This window comes from Cetorhinus maximus, unplaced genomic scaffold (assembly GCF_964194155.1).
Source record: "Cetorhinus maximus unplaced genomic scaffold, sCetMax3.hap1.1 HAP1_SCAFFOLD_1136, whole genome shotgun sequence".
Lineage (NCBI taxonomy): Eukaryota > Metazoa > Chordata > Chondrichthyes > Lamniformes > Cetorhinidae > Cetorhinus > Cetorhinus maximus.
In genome coordinates, this window is record NW_027597078.1 from 57501 (window position 1) to 80000 (window position 22500).

The 22500-nt window shown below is 49.7% G+C and overlaps 1 protein-coding gene across 1 annotated transcript in view; it reads right to left on the bottom strand.

Moving 5' to 3' along the window:
* Positions 1–22500, bottom strand: part of LOC144675738 (scavenger receptor cysteine-rich domain-containing protein DMBT1-like) — a 59665-nt gene that overhangs the window by 18808 nt on the left and 18357 nt on the right. Inside the window, exons 6-8 of the mRNA XM_078536357.1 lie at positions 17337–17642; positions 8285–8587; positions 3617–3913 (exon numbers count right to left, since the gene is read on the bottom strand). Of these exons, the coding sequence (XP_078392483.1) occupies positions 3617–3913; positions 8285–8587; positions 17337–17642 (906 nt within the window). The remainder of the gene's footprint in view (positions 1–3616; positions 3914–8284; positions 8588–17336; positions 17643–22500) is intronic.

A 22500-nucleotide genomic window follows, 5' to 3' on the forward strand; every position in this document is an offset into this window, starting at 1 on the left:
TGCTCACAATATTCTAATTGTGGTCTGACCAGAGCCTTATAAAGCCTCTGCAGCACATCCCTGCTTTTATATTCTAGTCCTCTCCAAATAAATGCCAACGTTGCATTTGCCTTCCTAACTACCGACTCAACCTGCAAGTTAACCTTAGCATTTGCTCACCCGGACCCTGCGACCCTCTTGGGTTGAAAGACTTTTACCTCATCTCCTCTCTCGCCATTAATACCAAGCGCTGTAATTCTACACCCCCTGGGCACTGACCTCCCTGCTGAAGTTAGTATGCCCTCCGCCCGGGCCCCTCACAATTTTGTACATCTCAATCAAATCTCCTTTCCTACTCCTCTGCTCCAGGCAGAACAACCTCACCCTGCCCAATCTCTCTGCTTAGCTACAATTTCCCAGTCCTGCCAACATTCTTCCAAATCTCCTCTGCACCCTCTGTAATACAGTTATATCCCTAGCCTGTGAACAGCTTGCTAGGTCAGCATTTATTATCCATCCCTAATTGCCCATCAGAAGCTTCCTTAGTTATTCTTTGATGCGATGTGAGGGTCTCTACCTAGGCCAGCTTTTATTATCCATCCCTAATTGCCCCCTTACAAAGGTTTTTTTAAAAAATTCATTCGTGGGCTGTTGGCATCGCTGGTTAGGCCAGCATTTATTGCCCATCCCTAATTGCCCTCGAGAAGGTGGTTTTTTTATCTTAATTCATTCATGGGGTGTGAGCATCACAAGCTGACGCCAGCATTTATTGCCCATCCCTTTTGGCCCCTTGAGAAGGCGGTGGTGAGCCGCCTTCTTGAGCCTCTGCAGTTCCCTGTGGTGTAGGTACACCCACAGTGCTGTTAGGGAGGGAGTTCCAGGAATTTGTCCCTGTGGTGTAGGTACACCCACAGTGCTGTTAGGGAGGGAGTTCCAGGATTTTGTCCCTGTGGTGTAGGTACACCCACAGTGCTGTTAGGGAGGGAGTTCCAGGATTTTGACCCAGTGACACTGAAGGAACGGCCGATATATTTCCAAGTCAGGATGGTGAGTGACTGGGAGGGGAACTTCCAGGTGGTGGTGTTCCCATCTATCTTTTCCCTTGTCCTTTTAGACGGTAGTGGTTGTGGGTTTGGAAGGTGCTGTGGAAGGAGCCTTGGTGAGTTCCTGCAGTGCATCTTGTAGATGGTACACACACTGCTGCTACTGTGCGTCGGTGGTGGAGGGAGTGAATGTTTGTGGATGGGGTGCCGATCAAGCGAGGCTGCTTTTCCCTGGACGGTGTCGAGCTTCTCGAGTGTTGTGGGAGCTGCACTCATCCAGGCAAGTGGGGAGTATTCCATCACATTCCTGACTTGTGCCTTGTCGATGGTGGACAGGCTTTGGGGGAGTCAGGAGGTTGAGTTACTCTCCGCCGCAGGATTCCCAGCCTCTGACCTATTCAACTGATAGCAACTTCTCGAAGAATTAACCCTGTCAGCCTCACACCTGGAAGTTCCCCTCCGAGTCGCTCGCTATCCTGACTTGGTAATATATCGGCCGTTTCTTCACTGTCACGGGGTCAAAATCCTGGCATATTCATCTTGTGGCTGGAGCAAAGTAACAGGTGATCGTGCTACTGGCGCCTGGTATAGTCCCCGCCTGGAGAAAGGAGCGGATATTACCAGCGTCTTACCGTCCACTGTACAATTTCATTGATGTAAATCGAGCTGAATGTTGGGCAGCTACTGTCTACCTAATACAAGCCACCACTATTGTACCATCCACATTTCCAAGTCCCTGTTTGGCTGAGCTCAGCTGCAGGGTCAAGCAGAATTACAGGATGATCACAGCATGGAAGGAGGCTATTCGGCACATCCTGTCTGTACTGGCTCTTCAACCGAGCAACTCACCACCCACCCCGCCCCACCCCGCCCCACCTCTGCCTTCTCCCTGTAACCCTGCACACACTTCGCTTTCAGACCACAGTTTCCTTCCCTTTTCAAAGCCTCGATTGAACCTGCCTCCCCTGGGCCTTCTCAGGCAGCGCGTTCCAGATCCGGAACCCCTCCCAATGCCTGAGGCTGTTTCTCCCCAGGTCGCTGTTGCTTCTTCCGCCGGATCCCCTTCAATCCGTGCCCTCTCCTTCTTGATCTCCTCTCCCCCCCACCGCCACGACCAATGGGAACAGGTTCACCCTCTTCTACCCTGTCCAGGCCCCCTCGCGATTTTGAGCACCCCTATCGAATCTCCTGGCAATCTTCTCTTCTCCAAGGAAGACAGTCCCACCTTCCCCAATATATCCACGTCACCCAAGTCCCTCATCCCGGGAACCATTCCCGTGAATCTTCTCTGCACTCTCCAAAGCCTTCACAACCTTCCTAAAGAGCGGTACTCAGAACTGGACGCAATACCCCAGCTGAGGCTGAACTAGTGTCTGATGCAAATTCAACATCACCTCCTTGCTCCTGTACTCTAATAATAAAGCTTAGGGTGCTCTATGCTTTACAAGAGATTTTCTTAACCTGCCCTTGCCGTCTTCAATGATGTATTTTAGGTCCCTCTGACCCTGGTACCCCTTTTAGAATTGGGTCCTCTGTTTAATATTGTTTAATCGAAGGGGAAGATGTGCATGGTCAGATATGATATTGGCTACTCTCTACACGTATCCAAAGTCTGAAATTGCTCATTTATTGGACACCGATCCTGCTAACTTCATATCAAGGGGCTGCATTTTTCAAAATGTCCTCCAATCCAATCCGATTCCAATTCGAAACAAAAATAAAAACAAAAATACCTGGAAAAACTCAGCAGGTCTGGCAGCATCGGCGGAGAGGAGCAAGTCCGAATGACCCTTCAACAGAACTAAGTAAAAATAGATGAGATGTGAAATATAAGCTGGTTTAAGGCGGGGGGGGAGGGTGGGACAGGTAGAGCTGGATAGAGGGCCAGTGATAGGTGGAGATAACCAAAAGATGTCACAGACAAAAGGACAAAGAGGTGTTGAAGGTGGGGATATTATCTAAGGAATGTGCTAATTAAGGGTAGAAAGCAGGACGGGCAAGGTGCAGATAGCCCTAGCGGGGACGGGGTGGGGTGAAGGAATCAAAATAGGCTAAAAGGTAGAGATAAAACAATTAGCCTTTATCGATTCCTGCACCCCACCCCCACCCCCACTAGGGCTCTCTGCACCTTGCTCGTCCTGCTTTCTACCCTTAATTAGCACATTCCTTAGATAATATCCCCACCTTCAACACCTCTTTGTCCTTTTGTCTGTGACATCTTTTGGTTATCTCCACCTATCACTGGCCCTCTATCCAGCTCTACCTGTCCCACCCTCCCCCCCCGCCTTAAACCAGCTTATATTTCACCTCTCTTCTATTTTTACTTAGTTCTGTTGAAGGGTCGTGAGGACTCGAAACGTCAGCGGTGCTCCCTCTCCGCCGATGCTGCCAGACCTGCTGAGCTTTTCCAGGTTATTTTTTTGTTTTTGTTTTTGTTTCGGATTTCCAGCGTCCGCAATTCTTTTTTGCTCTTCAATGAAAAATTGGATCGTTGTTCGAGAGCAGATTGACACCGATCGGCCCGACGCTGTCACCATGTGGGATGTGCTCGTTTCGAGTCTCGATTTTCTTTGCGCAGGACTTCGGCTGCCTACCTGAAATAGCGATCGCGAGGGATTCACTCTGGGTGGAGTTGTACTCCCGCCCGGCGATGGTTGTCCGGTACGCGCAAGTGTAGTCTCCCTGATTGGCCATCGTCGTGTTCACCATGGTGAACTCCGCAACTGAGTCGCGCACGGTCAACCTGGTGCTTATCTCCAGCCCATTCTGGTACAGCTGGAAATTGCGGGTCCGGTAGGCTTTCGGGGCTGTGCAGAGCAGGGTGAGTAGCTGCCCCTGGGGGTACAGATGAAACTCGGTGTTCCTGGATATCGTGGGTCGTTCTGCCTTGCCTGAAAGATAAAAGGGAGGCAACTCTTGTGAACGCAAGGCCTGAACGCAAGTCAACCCAATCTTTTGGCATCTCTTACCCCCGCTGTGCATTGACGGACAAGGTTGCCCCTTCCTGGGGAGCCAGAATCCTGATTTCTACAGTGGGAAGGTGGTGGGGGAGGGGGGCGATTGGTGTTGGTGGGGGGAGGTGGGGTGGTGGTGAGTTAAGCTCAGGGAGGAGGTAGGGCCATGCAGAATATAATCCTGCACCTCTGCAAGCAGAACCACCATCTTGCAAAGCATGAGAGGTGTACGAAACATACGACACTACGAAATCACCCAACAAGACATTAAAGGGGCCATGTGTGCCAATAAGGTACTAATGGATATGTTCCATCAAGATGAGGAAGGTTTGGGTGTCATGGAAGAGGAAGCCATTACCACTGACGAACAAACTTACTATGATTGAGAGAAGATGTACATGTCTGAGATTCGGCAGTATCTAAGAGAATTGAATCTCATCTTCAAAGTCTTCAGGGAACCCTTTGTATCAGACGCTAAGCTGTTTTCTGCAAACGTATGTTGTAAATTTTATGAATACCTTTTTAAAATGTATATATCCTCGTAAGTTTGTTGCCCTCTTAAGAATAAAGAATTGCAAGGTCTATAAGGCAGGAGTGTATGAGCGAATGTAGGAGGGGCTCAACATCACCTCACGAGGAGGAACACATGGATGTCTTCAAATATCGTGGCTTGTAACTACACGAGCGCCTGCCCCATTGTTGCATCTCGCCTTATCTGACGTTTATCGTATGTCTCAGTCGCTCGCAGCGCAGAACAGGACTGACGCCGAAACGAGAGACAGCCTCGTCAAAGATTCACGCCTGACGCTCATCAGGGAAAACACCCGAGCGCCAAGTCTCCAAGCGTCACTGCGATGTTGGCGACGGGACAAACGGGTGCCGTTTGGCGGGCCGGCTGAATCGGGTTGTTCGACGCGTTGCCATGGAGACAGCAACGGAGCACTGTAGGCTCCCCAGGCTCCCGGCTTCAACCAAAGGCATAAGGTTTGACCATATTTCTTTTGTCTGAAGCGACCGGGTCCCTGAGTATAAATGTACATTGCTTCTAGCATGTATAAATGAGCTGCACCATGAACTTGACTCCTGACTTCTGAACCTGCATCTAAACCTCAATTATCTTATCTTAACTGTGTATCCTTTTGTTATTGGCCAGGAAACCTGTCCCACCTTCCGCCCCCACACTTTCACGCCTACCCCCACCCCTAGTCTATTAAAGCCCCTGATAATTTTGATCAACGCAATGAAATCTCCACATAACCTTCTTTGTTCTGAGGAGAACATGCATGAGTTCTCTATTCTCTTTCATGTTGCTCATTCTTGGCGCCAAGCTACCAACCTTAGTTGAACGTTCCCTGGTCTAAAGCAACCCCCAGTGGCTCCACACAACTAGATTCCCATACAGAGGCTACCATTGTGGTAAATCTCCCTTGTTTCCCTAAGGCTACGGTGACCATCGTGTGACGTATGCACGTTTAAGTATCTATTTCAGGGGGACGCAAGGGCATAAGAAACAGGGATTGGAGTAGACCATTCGGCCCATCGAGCCTGCTCTGCCATTCAATGTGCTCACAGCTAAACTTGGGATTCCACTCCATTTTCCTGCTCGCTCCCCATATCCCACCATTAACGGAGAGGCCAAAAATCTGTCCATCCCGGCCCTCAACGATGGAGCATTCACAATCCTCTGGGCTAGATTCCCAACCCTTCGAGTGAAGGCATTCCTTCTCATCTCAGTCCTAAATGATCGTCCCCCTTATCCCGACATTGTGCCCCCGTGTTTTAGATTCCCCCCGACCAGCGGAATCGACCCCTCGGCGCCCACACTGGGAAACCCCTTCACAATCCTGCAGGTCTCAATGAGATCGCCTCCCATTCTTCTAAACTCCAGAGAATATCTCCAGAGGGATCTGGACCAACTGGAAAAATGGGCCAGAAAATGGCAGATGGAATTTAATGCGGAAAAGTGTGAGGTGTTACATTTTGGAAGGACAAACCAAGGTAGGACATACACAGTAAATGGTAGGGCACTGAGGAGTGCGGAGGAACAAAGGGATCTGGGAGTTCAGATACATAATTCCCGGAAAGTGGCATCACAGGTAGACAAGGTTGTAAAGAATGCTTTTGGCACACTGGCCTTCATAAATCAAAGTATTGAGTATAGGAGTTGGGATGTTATGGTGAGGTTGTATAAGACATTGGTGAGGCCAACTTTGGAGTATTGTGTGCAGTTTTGGTCGCCTAACTACAGGAAGGATATCAGTAAGATTGAGAGAGTGCGGAGAAGATTTACTAGGATGTTGCCGGGTCTTCAGGAGTTGAGTTACAGGGAAAGATTAAACAGGTTAGGACTTTATTCCTTGGAGCGTAGAAGGATGAGGGGAGATTTGATAGAAGTTTACAAAATGGTGAGGGGTATAGACAGAGTAAATGCGAGTAGGCTCTTTCCACTTAGATTAGGAGAAATAAACACGAGAGGACATGTCTTTAGGGTGAAAGGGGAAAGGTTTAGGGGGAACTTCTTCACTCAGAGAGTGGTGAGAGTGTGGAACGAGCTACCATCTGACGTGGTAAATGCGGGCTCACTCTTAAGTTTTAAGAATAAATTGGATAGATACATGGATGGGAGAGGTCTGGAGGCTTATGGACTGGGTGCAGGTCAATGGGACTAGCGGAATAATATTTCGGCACAGACTAGAAGGGTCGAATGGCCTGTTTTTCTGTGCTGTAGTGTTCTATGGTTCTATGGTTCTAATATAAACCCAATTTACTCAGCCTCTCATCCCAGGGACCAATTTAGTGAACCCTTCACTGCACCAGCTCCAGTGCAAGTACATCCTTCATTTAACATGGAGACCAGAACTGCGCACCATATTCCAGATGGGGTCTCACCAAAAAACCTGCACAACAGTAGCAAGGCTTCTTCATTCTTGTACTCCAATCCCATTGCAATAAAGGCCAACATGCCATTTGCCTTCCTCCTTACTTGCTACGCCTGCATGCTAACTTTCCGCGTTCCTTCTACAAACACACCCTTTGATCATCGACACTTACAATTCCCTCACCTTTTTAGATAAAGAAAAAATTTCTGTTTTCTTTCAGTCTCACGGCCAAAGTAAACAGCCTTGCACTCCGCTGCGTTACATTCCCATCAGTCACCTTTTGCCCACTCGCCCGACTTGCAGCCTCTCAGTCTCCTCCCCGCAGCTTACCTTCCCACCCTAGCTTGGCCTCATCAGCAAACTCAGATCCATCGCTGAAACAGAAACAGAAATACCTGGAAAAACTTGGCAGGTCCGGCAGCATCGGCGGAGAAGAGCACAGTTGACGTTTCGAGTCCTCATGACCCTTCAACAGAACTAAGTAAACTTAGGAAAGGGGTGAAATATAAGCTGGTTTAAGGAGGGTTTGGGGGGTGGGGGAGTTTGTTGGGACAAGCAACCAGTGATAGGTGGAGATAACCAAAATCTGTCACAGACAAAAGAACAAAGAGGTGTTGAAGGTGGTGATATTATCTAAAGGAATGTGCTAATTAAGAGTAGCAGACAGGGCAGATAAGGTGCAGATGGCTCTAGTGGGGGGTGGGGGAATACTAAAAGGTAGAGATAAACAATGGGTGCAAATACATTTAAAAATAATGGAAATAGGTGGGAAAAGACAAATCTATATAAATTATTGGAAAAAACAAAAAGGAGGGGGAAGAAACGGGAAGTGGGTGGGGATGGAGGAGAGAGTTCAAGATCTAAAATTGTTGAACTCAATATTCAGCCCAATAATTTATACAGATTTTTTCTTTTCCCACCTATTTCCAGTATTTTTAAATGTATTTCCACCATTGTTTATTTCTACCTTTTAGTATTCCCCACCCCCCACTAGAGCCATCTGCACCTTATCTGTCCTGTCTGCTACTCTTAATTAGCACATTCCTTTAGATAATATCACCACCTTCAACACCTCTTTGCGCTTTTATCTGTGACAGATTTTGGTTATCGCCACCTATCACTGGCTATTTGTCCCAACAAACCCCCCACCTTAAACCAGCTTATATTTCACCCCTTTCCTAATTTTACTTAGTTCTGTTGAAGGGTCACGAGGACTCGAAACGTCAACTGTGCTCCCCTCTCCACCGATGCTGCCAGACCTGCTGAGTTTTTCCAGGTGTTTCTGTTTCTGTTTTGGATTTCCAGCATCCGCAGTTTTTTATTTTTACTTTTAGATACGTTGCCCTCTGCCTCTTTGCCTCAGTCACTCATGTGGAGCGACCTCGAAACCAGAAAGCGGGGGTGGGGGGGGTGAAAATCGGCGACTCACTTGTGATGGCGACCTGGACCCGGTCACTGTGAGTGGACGAGTGCATCTTGTGGTTGATCAGCACTTTGAACATGCAAGTGAAGTAGCCTTCCTGGTGCATGCTGATGTTGTGGATGGTCAGGATGGCGCTGGAGGCTGACGTCGGCCCCACCGAGGCCACCGGTCCCGACTCGCCCACTTTGTAGAGGTAGAAGGTGATCACCGCGAAGACGCTGGCCGACGAGCAGCGGAAGTTGACGGCCTCGCCTTGGACGAACATGCCGGACGTCCGCAACACCGAAATCGAGGGCCGCAACAGGACATCTGAGGCGGGGGAAAGAAAGAGAGAGTGATCACGGGTGAATCGCTTTGCTCCAGAGGCCCGGGTCAAACCGTTTTGGCCGGGGTTGGGTGGAGGGGGGCATCATTGGATCTAGAAATTCGCCCCGGGTCACCTTTACATCGCCTATTCTAAATCCCGCTCGATTTCAGCTCCGCGGGCATGTTGATTGGACGGCGACCGGGCGGGGGATTGGACCAAGCAACGAATGCAACACGGCCTGTTCTCCATTCTTAGCCAGGATGAGTTTCCTCCCCATTCAGAAATATACAGAGCAAAGGTTACCTGTTTCAATCCCACGCTGTCCGAACATATGAAGCAGGAACAGGAGGAGGCCACTCGGCCCCTCGAGCCTGCCCCGCCATTCAATAAGCTGACGGCCAATCTGATTGTAACCTCAGCCCCACATTCCGGCCGACCCCCCCAATAACCTTTCACCCACCCCCACCTTGCTTAACCAGAATCTATCACGCTCGGCCTTAAACATGTTTAAAGACCCTGTTCCCAACGCCTTTTGGGGAAGAGATTTCCAAAGGCTCACCAACCTTTGAGAGAAGGAAATTCTCCTCGTCTCCATTTAAATGGACGAACCCATATTTACAAACAGTGACGTCTATCACAGAATCACACACACAGTGCAGAAGAGGCCCTTCGGCCCATCGAGTCTGCACCGACACTGTGAGAAACGCCTGACCTACCTACCTAATCCCATTGACCAGCGCTTGGCCCCATCGCCTTGAATGTCATGACGTGTCAAGTGTTCATCCAGGTGCTTTTTAAAGGATGTGAGGCTAACCCGCCTCCACCACCCTCCCAGGCAGCGCATTCCAGACCCTCACCACCCTCTGGGTAAAAAAAGTTTTTCCTCACACCCACCCCCCAAACCTCCTGCCCCTCACCTTGACCTTATGTCCACCTGTGACTGACCTTTCAACTAAGGGGAACAGCTGCTCCCTATCCACCCTGTCCATGCCCCTCATAATCTTGTACATCTCGATCAGGTCACCCCTCAGTCTTCTCCGCTCCAACGAAAACAACCCAAGTCTATCCAACCTCTCCTCATAACTCAAATGTTTCATCCCAGGTCACATCCTGGTGAATCTCCTCTGCACCCCCTCCAGTGCCATCACATCCTTCCTATAATGTGGTGACCTAAGGTCTAGATTCTATGTCTAGGTTTAGATTCTCCCACAAGGGGAAACATCCTCTCCACATCCACCCTGTCAAATCCCCTGAGGGTCCTATATGCATCCATCAAGACGCCTCTTATTCTTCTAAACTCCAGTGAGGACAACTCTGGCCAAAGGCTCAGGCGTCACCTCTTACGTTGTAACATAAAACCACGTTCGGAGTTCTAGATAAAAATAACAGAAAGTGTCGTAAAAACTCAGCAGGTCTGGGAGCATCTGTGAAGAGAGACAAAGAGTTAACGTTTTGAGTCCAATATGACTCTTCTTCGGAACTTAGATGCCAAAACTGAACAGCATACAAATATACGAATGAGGAACTGGGGTAGGCCATTCGGCTCCTCGACTCTGCTCCCCCATTCAATTAGATCATGCCCGATCTGACTGTAACCTCGACCCCACATTCCGGCCTCCCCCACCCCTCCGATAACCTTTCACCCCCCCCTTGTTAATCAAAGAATTGATCTACCTCGGCCTTAAAAACATTCAAAGACTCTGCCTCAAAACTCCATTTGATATTTCTTACATCCATTGCACATTTACGAAGCTGAACTTTATCAGTCCAGTCATATTAAGTGCATTGCAACTTGTGATGTTTTCTTCTCTCTGGGGTTCATGAGTCTTTGGCACCCTCTTCCTCAGAAGGCCGGTGGAAGTAGAGTTTTTGAATATTTTTAAGGCAAGATCGATTCTTGGTAAACAAGGAGGGGTGAAGGGCTAATCAGGGAGAGGCAGGAATGTGGGGTTGAGGTTACAATTAAATCAGGCATGGTCTTATTGGATGGACGAGCAGGTTGGAGGGGCCGAGTGGTCTACTCCCGCTCCTAATTCATACGTTCGTGTCAACATCGTTAGACCGAAAGCGGGATCATCTTGGCAAGTCACAACAGGAACTCACTGGGTAGAACATCTGTCTGACATAGAATTAGATAGCGCTGACTGCACTAAATATCAAGCACTGTGTGTTCGGCGCGGTCGCTCAGGTCCCACTCGTTTTGCCCCCAACCATTTCCTTAGCCCTGGTGTTCGTATCGCACACCTGTGATGCTACAAAGTGGCGGGACCCTTCCAGAAGGGTTCTGAAGGGGGGGGGCCCCGGCGGGTGAGAAGTTCCCCAAAATGGCCACAGTCAGATCGTCTCTGCCCATCCCACGCAGCTCCTGCTGAGCTAACTCAATCGGCCGCAAGAGGACGTAAGGACAGAGGCGGTGCGTAGACCGCGGCTGGTCCGATCCCACCCATCCTGCGTCTACGCAGAGAGAAACAGGCTTAACATTTCATCTCCGTATGGCCCTCCTTCAGAGCTGGACAGCAGTAGACACTTGATGCATTTTGTACTGGGGGTGGAGCAGGGGGAGCAAGGTGGAAGGTCGGCTATAGGTGTGATCTCAGGAGAGATCGACAAAGATGTCCTGGACACAAGACGAAGGGAGTGTTAATGATAGCGTTAAAGTCTAAAGAAGGTGTTGATGGTGGCATAAAGGTACAATAGCGGAATGTCTGAATAGCAGAAGGGTCAGCGTTCAGTGAGATCACAACATAGGAACAAGTGATAGATGGCCCTTTTTGGAGGGTGGGGTGTGGTGACTGGGGGTAAAGGATCAAAAAAACTGAATGAATCAATCAATAAATAACGCATAAAAATAAATTTAAATTTAAATTCAACGTTAAAAAATGGATTTCAAAAGGGTGCGGTCGAGACGGAGGAGAGAGTTCGTGGTCTGAAGTTGTTGGACTCAATATTCAGTCCGGAGGGCTGTAAAGCGCCCGGTCGGAAGATGAGGTGCTGTTCCTCCAGTTTGCGTTGAGCTTCACTGGAACATTGCAGCAGGCCAAGGACGGACATGTGGGCATGAGAGCAGGGTGGGAGTGTTAAAATGGCAAGCGACAGGGAGGTTTGGGTCATGCTTGCGGACAGACCGAAGGTGTTCTGCAAAGCAGGCACCCAGTCTGCGTTTAGTCTCCCCCGGCAATGCAGAGGAGGGGGCCACATTGGGAGCTGGCATCGTCCACAGACGTGTCGGGTTAAGTAGCCTCCGACACGGGTAAAAAAGGCAGGAGGAGTTCCGGGAGGGATTTGAACCTGCATTAGCCTAGTGCATTAACAGTAGGCCAACAATGCACCTCAACTGCCTCCGCTACAAGTATACCCTTCCTTCAGTGAGGAGATATTAATGATACGCAGACTCACGAATGCCCTGTATCGTTGTAGCAAGCCCTTCCCTACATTTCTACCCCACTCTCCACCACCGCCCTTTCAGTAAGGAACCAGCATCCCATTTGCCTTCCTAATGATTGTCGCTGATGCTCGAGGAGGGTGGAACTGGGTGACAGCAGGGCAGATCAAAGGGTTGTGGGGTTGGAGGAGACTTCAGAATTGGGGATGGGGGGGAGGTGAGACCACGGAGGGGTTTGCAAGCGAGGGTGAGGGCAAACAGCACGAAGTGTGGAAGAAGTAGGGTGATTGCGGGGGGGGACTGGGTGGGGAGGAACCCCAGCGTTGGCACCCTTAGCCTAACAGCCAACTCTGCGGATTGCAGAGGATTCCATATAACACCACATTTGGCATAGAGTGATAGAGTCACAGAAAAAGGCCCTTGGGCCCATCTAGTCTGCGCCGGTCAAACAAGTACCTAACTAGTGCTGGCACCTGGAGAGGGTCCAGAGGAGGTTCACGAGAACGAACCCAGGAATGAAAGGCTTAACATATGAGGAACATTTGAGGACTCTGGGTCTATACTCGATGGAGTTTAGAAGGATGAGGGAGGGGGATCTGATTGAAACTTACAGAATAATGAAAGGCCTGGATAGAGTGGACGTGGGGAAGATGTTTCCATTAGTAGGAGAGACTAGGACCCGAGGGCACAGCCTCAGAGTAAAGGGAAGACCTTTTAGAACAGAGATGAGGAGAAACTTCTTTAGCCAGAGAGTGGTGAATCTATGGAATTCATTGCCACAGAAGGCTGTGGAGGCCAGGTCATTGAGTGTATTCAAGAGCGAGATAGATAGGTTCTTGATTGGTAAGGGGATCAAAGGTTATGGGGAGAAGGCGGGAGAATGGGGTTGAGAAAATTATCAGCCATGATTGAATGGCGGAGCAGACTCGATGGGCCGAATGGCCTAATTTCAGCTCCTATGTCTTATGGTCTATTCTAATCCCATTTGCCAGCACTAGGCCCATAGCCTTATATGCCAAGGCATCACAAGTACACAATCAAATACTTCTTAAATGTTATGAGGGTTTCTGCCTCTACCACCCTTTCAGGCAGTGAGTTCCAGATTCCCACCACCCTCTGGGTGAAAAAAATTCTTCCTCACATCCCCTCTAAACCTCCTGCCCCTTACCTTAAATCTATGCTCCCTGATTATTGATCCCTCTATCAAGGGGAAAAGTCCCTGTCTACCCTAAATACGCCCCCTCATAACTTTATACATGCAACACCAAAGCAGCGCATGCTAGTGTTTATACTATTTTCGGGGGTAAAAAAACAATTAAACTCAATTAATAAAACAAGGGGGCAAATTAAATGGCAGCCCCTTAAAGGGAAACTGCGAAAACAAAGAGAAACTCTGAAAGAAGACTAACAAAAATGAAATTTAAGTACGACTAAAGGTGCCAACAAAGGTGCCAAGCCCCTGTGGTACCCACCCAAGCCTCGATCGTGCCCAAGTGTTTATGCTCCATTCGGGCCTCCCCACCTAAATCCCACATCACCAGGCCTCACTCCCTGTCTACTGCAAACGTGTGCCCAGTGCCTTTGTCTGTTTGTTTAGCTTCCCCTCAAATGCATCTGTAGGATTCACCTCGAACTCTCCCTCAGGCAACAAAGCTCAGTGTTCTCACCATCATTTGGGTAAAGGAAGTTCATCCCGACTTCCCGGTTGGATTTTCGGTAGCTATCTTACATTAACGGTCCAGTTAATGAAGAGCGCCCACCCTATTAAAGCCTTTCGTAGTTTTAAAGACCTCAGCTCGGTCAGCCATCCTTTATTTCTTTCACCAAGGAGAAATGAGCTCCAGTTTGCCAGTCCTTCCTTTCCCAAAGTGCATTCCCACACAGTACGTGGGACTGGACAGTGAGGCAATGCGTTTAATTGCCTGCCAATGCAATTCTGCCCAAGCTGACTTTTTACTTACCATAATGCTCAGCGGAGACAATCGTCAATGAGGAACAGTCAAAATTGTCATGCAAGACTCATTATTTGATGAACGCGCACTGTCAGAAACTTGATGCGGGCAATCTGCTAGCCTCAAGTCAAATTAACAAGGTGGATGCTGCGGAGGTGGCAGAGAGTGGCAGCAGTGTACCAACAGCTGGTCCTTGTATCATTCAATCGTGGGATGTGGGCATTGCTGGCAAGGTGCAGCATTAACTGCCCATCTCTAATTGACCCTGGAGAGGCTGGTGGCCAACTGTCTTCTAGAACCGCTGCAGTCCGCGTAGTGTGGGTACACCCGCACAATCCACATGGTGCAGGTTCCAGGGAGTGTAGAGCCAACCATATTGCTGAGTGTCTGGAGTCATAGGTAGGTTAGACCACATAAAGAACAGAAGATATATTTCCCTAAAGAGGATTGGTGAACTAGATGGATTTCCCCCCCACCGGTCATTAATAAGACATGAAGTTCCTGATTTTTAAAAATTTATTCACGAGATGTGGGTTTCTCTGGCTGGGCCAGTATTCATTGCCCATCGCTCGATGCCCTTAAGAAGGTGGTGGGTGAGCTGCCTTCTTGAACCACTGCAGTCCCTGTGGTGTAGGTACACCCACAGCGCTGTTAGGGAGGGAGTTCCAGGATTTTGTCCATGTGGTGTAGGTAAACCCACAGTGCTGTTAGGGAGTTCCAGGATTTTGTCCATGTGGTGTAGGTACACCCACAGTGCTGTTAGGGAGGGAGTTCCAGGATTTTGTCCATGTGGTGTAGGTACACCCACAGTGCTGTTACGGAGGGAGTTCCAGGGTTTTGTCCCTGTGGTGTAGGTACACCCACAGCGCTGTTAGGGAGGGAGTTCCAGGATTTTGTCCATGTGGTGTAGGTACACCCACAGTGCTGTTAGGGAGGGAGTTCCAGGATTTTGTCCCCTGTGGTGTAGGTACACCCACAGTGCTGTTAGGGAGGGAGTTCCAGGATTTTGTCCCTGTGGTGTAGGTACACCCACAGTGCTGTTAGGGAGGGAGTTCCAGGATTTTGTCCCTGTGGTGTAGGTACACCCACAGCGCTGTTAGGGAGGGAGTTCCAGGATTTTGTCCCTGTGGTGTAGGTACACCCACAGTGCTGTTAGGGAGGGAGTTCCAGGATTTTGTCCATGTGGTGTAGGTACACCCACAGTGCTGTTAGGGAGGGAGTTCCAGGATTTTGACCAGTGACAGTGAAGGAACGGCCAATATATTTCCAAGTCAGGATGTTGAGTGAATTGGTGTGGAATTTCCAGGTGTAGGTGTTCACATCTATCTTCTGTTCTTGTCTTTATAGGTGGTAGTGATTGTGGGTTTGGAAGGTGCTGCCTAAGGAGCCTTGGTGAGTTGCTGCAGTGCAACTTGTAGATGGTACACACACTGCTGCTACTGTGAATGTGTGGCCAATAAAGCAGGCTGATTTTTCCAGGACAATGTCCAGCTTCTTGAGTGTTGTGGGAGCTGAACTCATCCAGGCAAGTGGGGAGTATTCCATCACCCTCCTGACTTGTGCCTTGTAGATGGTGGACAGGCTTTGGGGAGTCAGGGGGTGAGTTACTCACCACAGGGTTCCTAGTATCTGACCTGCTCTTGTAGTCGCAGTATTTTTTTGGCTGATCCCAGTTCAGTTTCTGGTCAGTGGGAACTCCAAGGATGTTGATAATGGGGGGTGCCATTGAACATCAAGGGGCGATGGTTGGGTTCTCTCTTGTTGGAGATGGTCACTGTGTGTCACAAATGTCACTTGCCTTGTCAGCCCAAGCCTGGATACTGTTCAGGTCTTGCTGCATTTGGACATGGGCTGCTTCAGTATCTGAGGAGTCGCGAATGGTGCTGAACATTGTGCAACCATCAGCGAACATTCCCCACTTCTGACCTTACGATGGAAGGAAGGTCATTGATGGAGCAGCTGAAGGTGGTTGGGCCTAGGACACTGCCCTTAGGGACTCCTGCAGCTGAGATAACAGACCTCCAACCACCACAACCATCTTCCTTTGTGCTTGCTATGACTCCAACCAGCGGAGAGTTTTGCCCGTGATTCCTATTGACTCCAGTTTTGCTAGGGCTCCTTGATGCCACACTCGGTCAAATGCTGCCTTGATGTCAAGGGCGGTCACCCTCACCTCACCTCAGGAGTTCAGCTCCTATGCTTGAACCAAGGCTGTAACGAGGTCAGGAGCTGAGTGGCCCTGGCAGAACCCAAACTGGGCATCAGTGAGCAGGTTATTGCTAAGCAAGTGCCGCTTGATAGCCCCTTCCATTGCTTCACTGATAATCGAGGGTAGACCAATGGTGTGGTAATTGGCTAGGTTGGATTTACCCTGCTTTTGGTACACAGGGCAACTTTCCCACTCAGCCAGGTAGATGCCAGTGATTTTGATCGAATTCAGATTCCACCACCCACCAACTGTGATGGGATTCGATCCCAGGGCCCCAGGTTTCCAATTCAGTGACATTCTCACTTCGGTACCGTCACTCACTCCGAGTTCCTGCCCCCAGGCTTGGCCTGTGTGGTGCAGTGCATGCTCCTTGACAGCCGCAGTAAACGCAAACTCCACGGTTGCAACTAATGTCTGATGAGGGTTTCGAATTAACCCTCGGAACCAACTTTTACAGGGGCCATTTCCAAATGGCAGGGCAGAGATCGAGATCTCCCGTGTCCCTCTTGCACCCACTAAAGATGTTTTCTTTGTCCTCTTTATAATGTGTTTATTTTTCTGAATTGTATCATTGCAAAGATAAACACTGAACAAAGTGATATTTTTTCTCAAAAGTGTCAGTCCGTATCTTGTTCTCAAGTATTTTTTTTTTCATTTCAGACAGTGCTGACCTTCAATCTGCTATTAACACCTACTCTGGACCAGCTCTGGCCTTCATTCAGCTCTTTACACATTCTGCTATTTCGCTTTCAGACAGTGCTGACCTTCATTCTGCTATTAACACCTACTCTGGACCAGCTCTGTCCTTCATCAGCTTTTTACACATTCTGCTATTTCGCTTTCAGACAGTGCTGACCTTTAATCTGCTATTAACACCTACACTGGACCAGTGCTGACCTTCATTCAGCTCTTTACACATTCTGCTATTTCGCTTTCAGACAGGGCTGACCGTTATTCTGCTATTAACATCCACTCCGGACCAAAAGCTTTAGCCTTTCATGCTCTCATTACCGCTTTCTTTGCCCCGTGCTCGGTGCCAGCTTTAACATTCAATCTACCCTGGGCCTCTAACCTATCCCCGGCCTTCTCTTTTGCTCCACCTGCCACTCCCCCCTTTCTCTACGTGTTCTTATTTCCCTTCAGGGGGAGGAGCCGAAACTCTTCTGCCAGCCCGTCATCTGAGCCCTGAAAGGGTTGACCAGCCTTACCTGTCACGGTCACTTTGACACGCTCACTCTCCGAGGAGTTGTACAGTTTTCCCGACCTCTTGAGCTGGTAGAGGCAGAGGTAATACCCGTTGTCGGCGTAGGTGAGGTTGGCGATGGAGAAGGTCATCGAGAATCCTGCCGTTGGCACGGCCTGGTAGGCCACGGGGCTCTCCCCGTCGACCTTGAGCAGCAGGAAGATGGCCCCGCTGAAGATGGAGGAGGCGGTGCACCTGATGCTCACGTACTCGCCGATGGAATACTTGCCAGATGTGCGGAACAGCTGGATGTGCGGCTTGGTCGGCTGGTCTGAAGGCGAAAAACGAGACGGGGAGTGGGGGGGTGGGGAGGGAGATTGGATGAAACAAGGAGGCGGCGAAAATCAGGTCACCGTGGGAATGAGACGCCAGAGAACGAGGTTGTTCAGGCCCTCCCTATCTTTCAACGGGCCGAGGCGTGTGGCTGAGGTGTGACCACTTTCGCTGCAGCTGTGCAGGTTCTCTGTTTCCTTCCACATTTCCCAATTGAATTGGGAACGGGGAGAAGGCAGCACTGCAGCGTTGTCGTCGGACCCACAATCCGGAGGCCCGGGTTAATACCCTGGGGTCATGGGTGCAAACAACTGGCGCAATGTCCAACTGGGGGCTGCCTCTGCCTCGACCCCCGTGGTCCCCCCACCCACCGTCTCACCACCCCCACCGCCCCCCACCACCCGCCGTCTTACACATCGTTTTTGTTCAATTTTTGTTTCACGACAGGAGTACAAATAGGGGATCGCTGGGGCACTGGGTTGAGTGGGAGGAGAGCGGTGAGCCCGAACAGGTCGGTTTCCAGTGGCCTTGCTCACTCTCCTTAACGGTACTGGATAAAGGAGGAGGAGAAGGGCTTCAACTGCCTGGAGAGAGGCTTGCGGGGTTGGGGGGTGGGGGAGAGGCGTGGAGGTGAGGGGAAGCCAGTCATAAAATGTAAAGGGAAGACCTGAGGTCCATTTTGGTTTTGATTCCCAGCAGGAAACGCCTACTATGAATTTCGCCAGCTTTTCATTTAACCCAAAAGCAATGCAACCGAAATTCAGGGAAAATGCATAATAGGCATAATTGCTCATTGACACAATCGACCATGTGTAAACTAACATCAATTCACATTCTCCGACTTCTGTGCGCCAGGACTGCTATTCCGCTGCACTGAATGTTAGGGAAGTGAATGTCAGGTATAATTGGAGGCTTTAACATACATTTCACATTACCACAATTCTTCCCTCTCCCAGGTAAATGCAAAACAGTAGCCAGGTAAAGAGGGCAGTATTTAATGATTTTTTTTTCATTCGTTCATAGGATGTGGGCGCTGCTCGATAGACCAGTATTATTGCCTATCCCTAATTGCCCCTTGAGAAGGTGTTCGCCAGCTGATTTCTTAAACCGCTGCAGTCCATGTGGTGTAGGTACACCCACAGTTAGGGGTGGGAGGGAGTTCCAGCGACAGTGAAGGAACGGCCGATACATTTCCAGGTCAGGACGGTGAGTGGCTCAGAGGGGGAACTTCCAGGTGGTGGTGTTCCCATTTCTTTGATGCCCTTGTCCTTCTAGGTAGTAGCGGCCGTGGGTTTGGAAGATGCTGTCGAAGGAGCCTTGGCGAGTTGCTGCAGTGCATCTTGTAGATGGTACACACACTGCTGCCACTGTGCGTCGGTGGTGGAGGGAGTGAATGTTTGTGGATGGGGTGCCAATCAAGCGGGGCTGCTTTGTCCTGGATGGTGTCGAGCTTCTCGAGTGTTGTGGGAGCTGCACTCATCCAGGCAAGTGGAGAGTATTCCATCACACTCCTGACTTGTGCCTTGTAGATGGCGAATAGGCTTTGTGGCATCAGGAGGTGAGTTACTCTCTGCAGGATTCCTAGCCTCTGACCTGCTCTTGTAGCCATTGCATTTATATGGCTGGTCCAGTTCAGTTTCTGGTCAATGGTAACCATCAGGATGTTGATAGTGGTAGTTCAGTAATGCCATTGAATGTCAAGGGGCGATGGTTGGATTCTCTCTTGTTGGAGATGGTCATTGCCTGGCACTTGTGTGGCGCGAATATTACTTGCCACTTGTCAGCCCAAGCCTGGATATTGTCCAGGTCTTGCTGCATTTGGACATGGACTGCTTCAGTATCTGAGGAGTCGCGAATGGTGCTGAACAATGTGCAATCATCAGCGAACATCCCCACTTCTCACCTTATGATGGAAGGAAGGTCATTGATGAAGCAGCTGAAGGTGGTTGGGCCGAGGACACTACCCTGAGGAACTCCTGCAGTGATGTCCCAGAGCTGAGATGACTGACCTCCAACAACCACAACCATCTTCCTTTGTGCTAGCTATGACTAACCAGAGGAGAGTTTTCCCCCTGAGTCCCATTGACTCCACTTTTGCCAAGGCTCCTTGATGCCACACTCTGTCAAATGCGGCCTGGATATCAAAGACAGACATCCTCACCTCACCTAGGGAGGTCAGATCTTTTGTCCATGTTTGGACCAAGGCTGCAATGAAATCAGGAGCTGAGTGGCCCTGGCAGAACCCAAACTGGGCGTCAGTGAGCAGGGTCTTGCTAAGCAAGTGTTGCTTGATAGCACTGTTGATAATCCCTTCCATTACTTTATTGATGATGGAGGGTAGGCTGATGGGACGGTAATTGGCAGGGTTGGAATTGTCCTGCTTTTTGTGTACAGGACATACCCGGGCAATTTTACACATAGCTCTGTGGATGCCAGCATTGTAATTGTTCTGGAACAGCTTGGCTAGGGGCGCGGCAAGTTCTGGAGCACAAGTCTTCAGAACTATTGCCGGAATATTGTCAGGGCCCACAGCCTTTGCAGTATCCAGTGCCTTCAGCTGTTTCTTGATATCACGTGGAGTGAATCAAATTGGTTGAATACTGGCATCTGTGATGCTGGGGACCTCCGGAGGAGGCTGAGATGGATCATCCACTCGGCACTCCTGGTTGCAGATTGTAGCAAATGCTTCATCTATATCTTTGTGTGGGCTCCTCCATCATTGAGGATGGGGATATTTGTGGAGCCTCCTCCTCCAATGAGTTGTTTAATTGTCCATCACCATTCACGACTGGATGTGGCAGGACTGCAGAGCTTAAATCTGATCTGTTGGTTATGGGGGTCGCTTAGTTTTGTCTGTCACTTGCTGCTTTATGCTGTTTGGCGTGCAAGTAGTCCTGTTTTATAGCTTCACCAGGTTGACATCTCATTTTTAGGTGTGCCTGGTGTTGCTCCTGGCCTGCCCTCCTGCACTGTTCATTGAAGCAGGGTTGATCCCCTGGCTTGATGGTAATGGTAGAGTGGGGGATATGCCGGGCCATGAGGTTACAGATTGTGTTCGAGTACAATTCTGCTGCTGCTGATGGCCCACAGCACCTCATGGATGCCCAGTCTTAAGCTGATGGTTCTGTTTAAAATCTATCCCATTCAGCACGGTGGTAGTGCCACACAACACGATGGAGGGTGTCCCCAGTGTGAAGACGGGACTTTGTCTCCACAACGACTGTGTGGTGGTCACTCCTGCCCATACTGTCATGGACAGATGCATCTGCGGCAGGCAGGTTGGTGAGGATGAGGTCAAGTATGTTTTTCCCTCTTGTTGGTTCCCTCACCACCTGCTGCAGACCCGGTCTAGCTGTTATGTCATCTAGGACTCGGCCAGCTCGGTCAGTAGCTGTGCTACCGAGCCACTCTTGGTGTTGGACATTGAAGTCCCCCACCCAAAGTACATTCTGCGCCCTTGCCACCCTCAGTGCTTCCTCCAAGTGGTGTTCAACATGGAGAGGAGCACTGATTCATCAACTGAGGGAGGGCGGTACATGGTCATCAGCAGGAGGTTTCCTTGCCCATGTTTGACCTGATGGTGAGGCTTCATAGGGTCCAGAGTTAATCTTCAGGACTCCCAGGGCACTGTGTTGCCACCTCTGCTGGGTCGGTTCTGCTGGTGGGACAGGACATACCCAGGGACACTGACGGTAGGGTCTGGGACGTTATCTGTCAGACCTGATTCCATGAGTTTGGTTAGGCCACACTGCTGCTTGAGTTATCTGTGAGACAGCTCTCCCAATTTTGGCACTAGCTTGCCGGTGTTAGTAAGGAAGACTTTTGCAGGGTCGACATTGCTGAGATTTCCGTTGTCATTTCTGGTGCCTAGATCGATGCTGGGTAGCCTGTCAAGGCCGTATTGAATGAACGGCATGACACTAGGAAGTTCACAGGAACAAAGGGACCTTGGCGTGTGTGTCCAGAGATCTCTGAAGGCGGAGGGGCATGTTAGTGGGGTGGTGAAAAAGGCATTTGGGACACTTGCCTTTATCAATTGAGGCATAGATTACAAAGGTAGGGAGGTCATGTTGGAGTTGTATAGAACCTTGGTGAGGCCACAGCTGGAATACTGTGTGCAGTTCTGGTCGCCACATTATAGGAAGGATGTGATTGCGCTGGAGGGGGTGCAGAGGAGATTCACCACGATGTTGCCTGGGATGAAACATTTAAGTTATGAAGAGAGGTTGGATAGACTTGGGTTGTTTCCGTTGGAGCAGAGAAGACTGAGGGGCGACCTGATCGAGATGTACAAGATTATGAGGGGCATGGACAGGGTGGATAGGGAGCAGCTGTTCCCCTTAGTTGAAGGGTCAGTCACCAGGGGGCATAAGTTCAAGGTGAGGGGCAGGAGGTTTAGGGGGGATGTGAGGAAAACCTTTTTTACCCAGAGGGTGGTGAGGGTCTGGAATGCGCTGCCTAGGAGGGTGGTGGAGTCGGGTTAGCCTCACATCCTTTAAAAAGTACCTGGATGAGCACTTGGCACATCATAAACATTCAAGGCTATGGGGCCAAGTGCTGGTCAATGGGATTAGGTAGGTAGGTCAGGTGTTTCTCACGTGTCAGTGCAGACTCGATGGGCCGAAGGGCCTCTTCTGCACTGTGTGTGATTCTGATCCTGTCCAGTTTTGTTCCCTTGTCACAACTGAATGGCTTGTTGGCCATTTTAGAGTCAACCACATTGCTGTGGTCCTGTAGTTACATATAGGGCAGATTCCCTTCCCTGGAGGGCATTAGTGAACCATCTGGGTTTTTACAACAATGGTTTCATGGTCATCATTAGACTTTTAATTCCAGATTATCATTGAATTCAAATC